Source organism: Lepisma saccharinum, chromosome 3 (assembly GCF_977018435.1).
Source record: "Lepisma saccharinum chromosome 3, izLepSacc3.1, whole genome shotgun sequence".
Lineage (NCBI taxonomy): Eukaryota > Metazoa > Arthropoda > Insecta > Zygentoma > Lepismatidae > Lepisma > Lepisma saccharinum.
The window spans coordinates 89,542,115-89,544,552 of NC_139231.1; the positions used below are offsets into that span (position 1 = coordinate 89,542,115).

General features: G+C 41.2%; 1 protein-coding gene across 1 annotated transcript; it reads left to right on the plus strand.

The window, feature by feature from the left end:
* The first annotated feature begins 326 nt into the window (after positions 1–326).
* Positions 327–1,871, plus strand: LOC145985604 (uncharacterized). The gene has a single exon (XM_083119673.1). It carries the CDS (start codon positions 327–329, stop codon positions 1,869–1,871), a length of 1,545 nt encoding a protein of 514 aa, XP_082975799.1.
* Positions 1,872–2,438: the final 567 nt, after the last annotated feature.

Sequence of the window (2,438 nt, forward strand, 5' to 3'; positions counted from 1 at the left end):
TACCATCATCACTGCATTCAGAATGGGATCACTTTCGCAAGGAACTACCACAGCTAGAGAAACTTCATGTTCCCAGATGGACAATGACCGAACCAACATCAGAAGTAGAGATACATGGGTTCAGCGACGCATCTGAGCTTGGTTATGGAGCATGCATTTACATTAAATGCTAAGATTCAAATGGACATATCACGTCTACTTTACTTTGCTCGAAATCTCTCATTGCCCCTCTAAAAAATGTAACTTTACCACGTTTGGAACTTTGTGGAGCATTACTTCTTGCCAGACTTACACACAAGGTCACAGAAGCTCTAAAATGGACAGGAATGAAGATTATTCTATGGTCAGACTCTACAATTGTACTAGCTTGGCTGAAAGCGCCTTCATCACAATGGAAAACTTTCGTGGCCAACAGAGTGGCTGAAATACAGAAACTGACAAGCAGTTACGAATGGAGACACGTAAGAACTCAAGACAATCCAGCAGATCATATTTCAAGAGGCTTGTTACCATCACAAATGTCAAATGCTAAATCTTGGTGGCATGGACCATCATGGCTAACAAATGAACTTATTGATCACAATGAGATTACAGTTGAACCTCAAGATTTACCTGAACAAAGGAAAATTACAGTCGCCTTAACAACTACAAAGTCATTTGAGTTACTTGAACGATACTCCACATTAGAAAGATTACAGAGAGTAACAGCGTATTGTATGAGCTTCTCTCACAAATCAAGAAAGTTACAGCATGAACGACAGTTTGGACCATTGACAACAACTGAACTGCAATCAGCTATTACATGCTTAATAAAACTTACTCAAGAAGAAGAATTTCAACCAGAGTTGCAAGCTCTCAAAAGTAAAGCAGAACTAGCCAAGTCAAGCAGACTACTTAACTTAAATCCGTTTCTCGACAAGAATCAAGTAATTAGGGTGGGCGGAAGACTTGCAGCATCTGAAAATACATATGACCAAAAATATCCAATTATTCTACCAGCAAACTCCAGATTGACTATTTTGATTGCTGAAAATGAGCACAGAAGACTACTCCACGCTGGACCTCAACTTCTGCTGACGTCACTAAGACAATCGTATTGGCCCCTCAGTGGACGTAACTTAACCAGAAGAATTGTACATCAGTGCATTGTTTGCTACAAAAACAAACCGGAGACATTTGAACAGCTGATGGGAGACCTTCCAAGAGAAGGAGTGACACCAAGTAAACCATTTTTACACAGCGGTGTAGATTATTGCGGTCCAATTTACATCAAAATCAACAATCGTCGTGGCAGCAGACTAGAAAAGGCTTACATCGCAATTTTTGTCTGCCTGGCTACAAAGGCTGTACATATCGAACTAGTCAGCAACTTAACTACAGATTCATTTATTGGAGCATTGAAACGATTCATCTCTCGACGAGGAAGATGTGCTAAAATTTTCTCTGATAATGAAACAAACTTTGCAGGTGCACAACGTGAATTACGAGAGTTACAAACATTATTCATGTCGCAAGTTCATCAAGAAAAGGTTCAGAATTTCCTAGCTTCTGACAACATTGAATGGCATTTCATACCCCCAAGGTCAGCAAGTATGGGAGGCCTCTGGGAAGCTGCAGTGAAGTCGCTGAAGTATCACTTGAAGAGGATAATAGGAAACGCCTCATTCACTTACGAAGACACTTACACATATCTAACACTCATCGAAGCTTGCTTAAATTCTAGACCCTTGACTCCTTTATCTAATGACCCGAATGACCTCAACCCTTTAACCCCTGGCCATTTTCTAGTTGGTGAGGCACTCACTACCATTTCCGAACCTGATTTGAACTTAATTCCAGTGAATAGACTATCCAGGTGGCAGCATATGTAACAGTTGTATCAACATTTTTGGAACCGGTGGTCACGTGAATATCTCACAAATCTTCAACAACGATCCAAGTGGAAACGGAAAAACACTAATCTACGCGTTGGAGACCTGGTCTTACTCAAAGAAGACAACCTTCCCCCCTTGAGTTGGAAGTTAGGAAGAATCATCGAGCTGCATCCTGGAGGTGATGGACTTATTCGGGTGGTATCCATAAAAACAATCCAAGGCCAGACGAAGAGAGCAGTCGGGAGGCTGTGCCCCCTTCCAGTGTAGTGTATCTTGTGTGACTTAATTAGGTTGAAGGCAGTGCCTTCAAGGTGGGCGGCATGTTCCGTCAATCGCAAAACAGTATGTAAAAGGCCAACCAGCGCCATCTCTTGGCGTTAAGAATTACTAAAAACAATAGAACATCGTCGAGCGTACAGCAGAGACATACACCTGCACGCGAAAGGATCGCTTTTCACAACGCTACGTACTTTCATGTATTTTTATGTATATTTACAGTTCGCTCATGCTTTATATACAATAAAGCCACGTATAATCAGTACGCGAGTGTTATTTTTTATCATA

Bases quoted from the DNA above. Each gene is read 5' to 3' on its own strand.
- LOC145985604 (XM_083119673.1), top strand. From the start codon at position 327: ATGAAGATTATTCTATGGTCAGACTCTACAATTGTACTAGCTTGGCTG.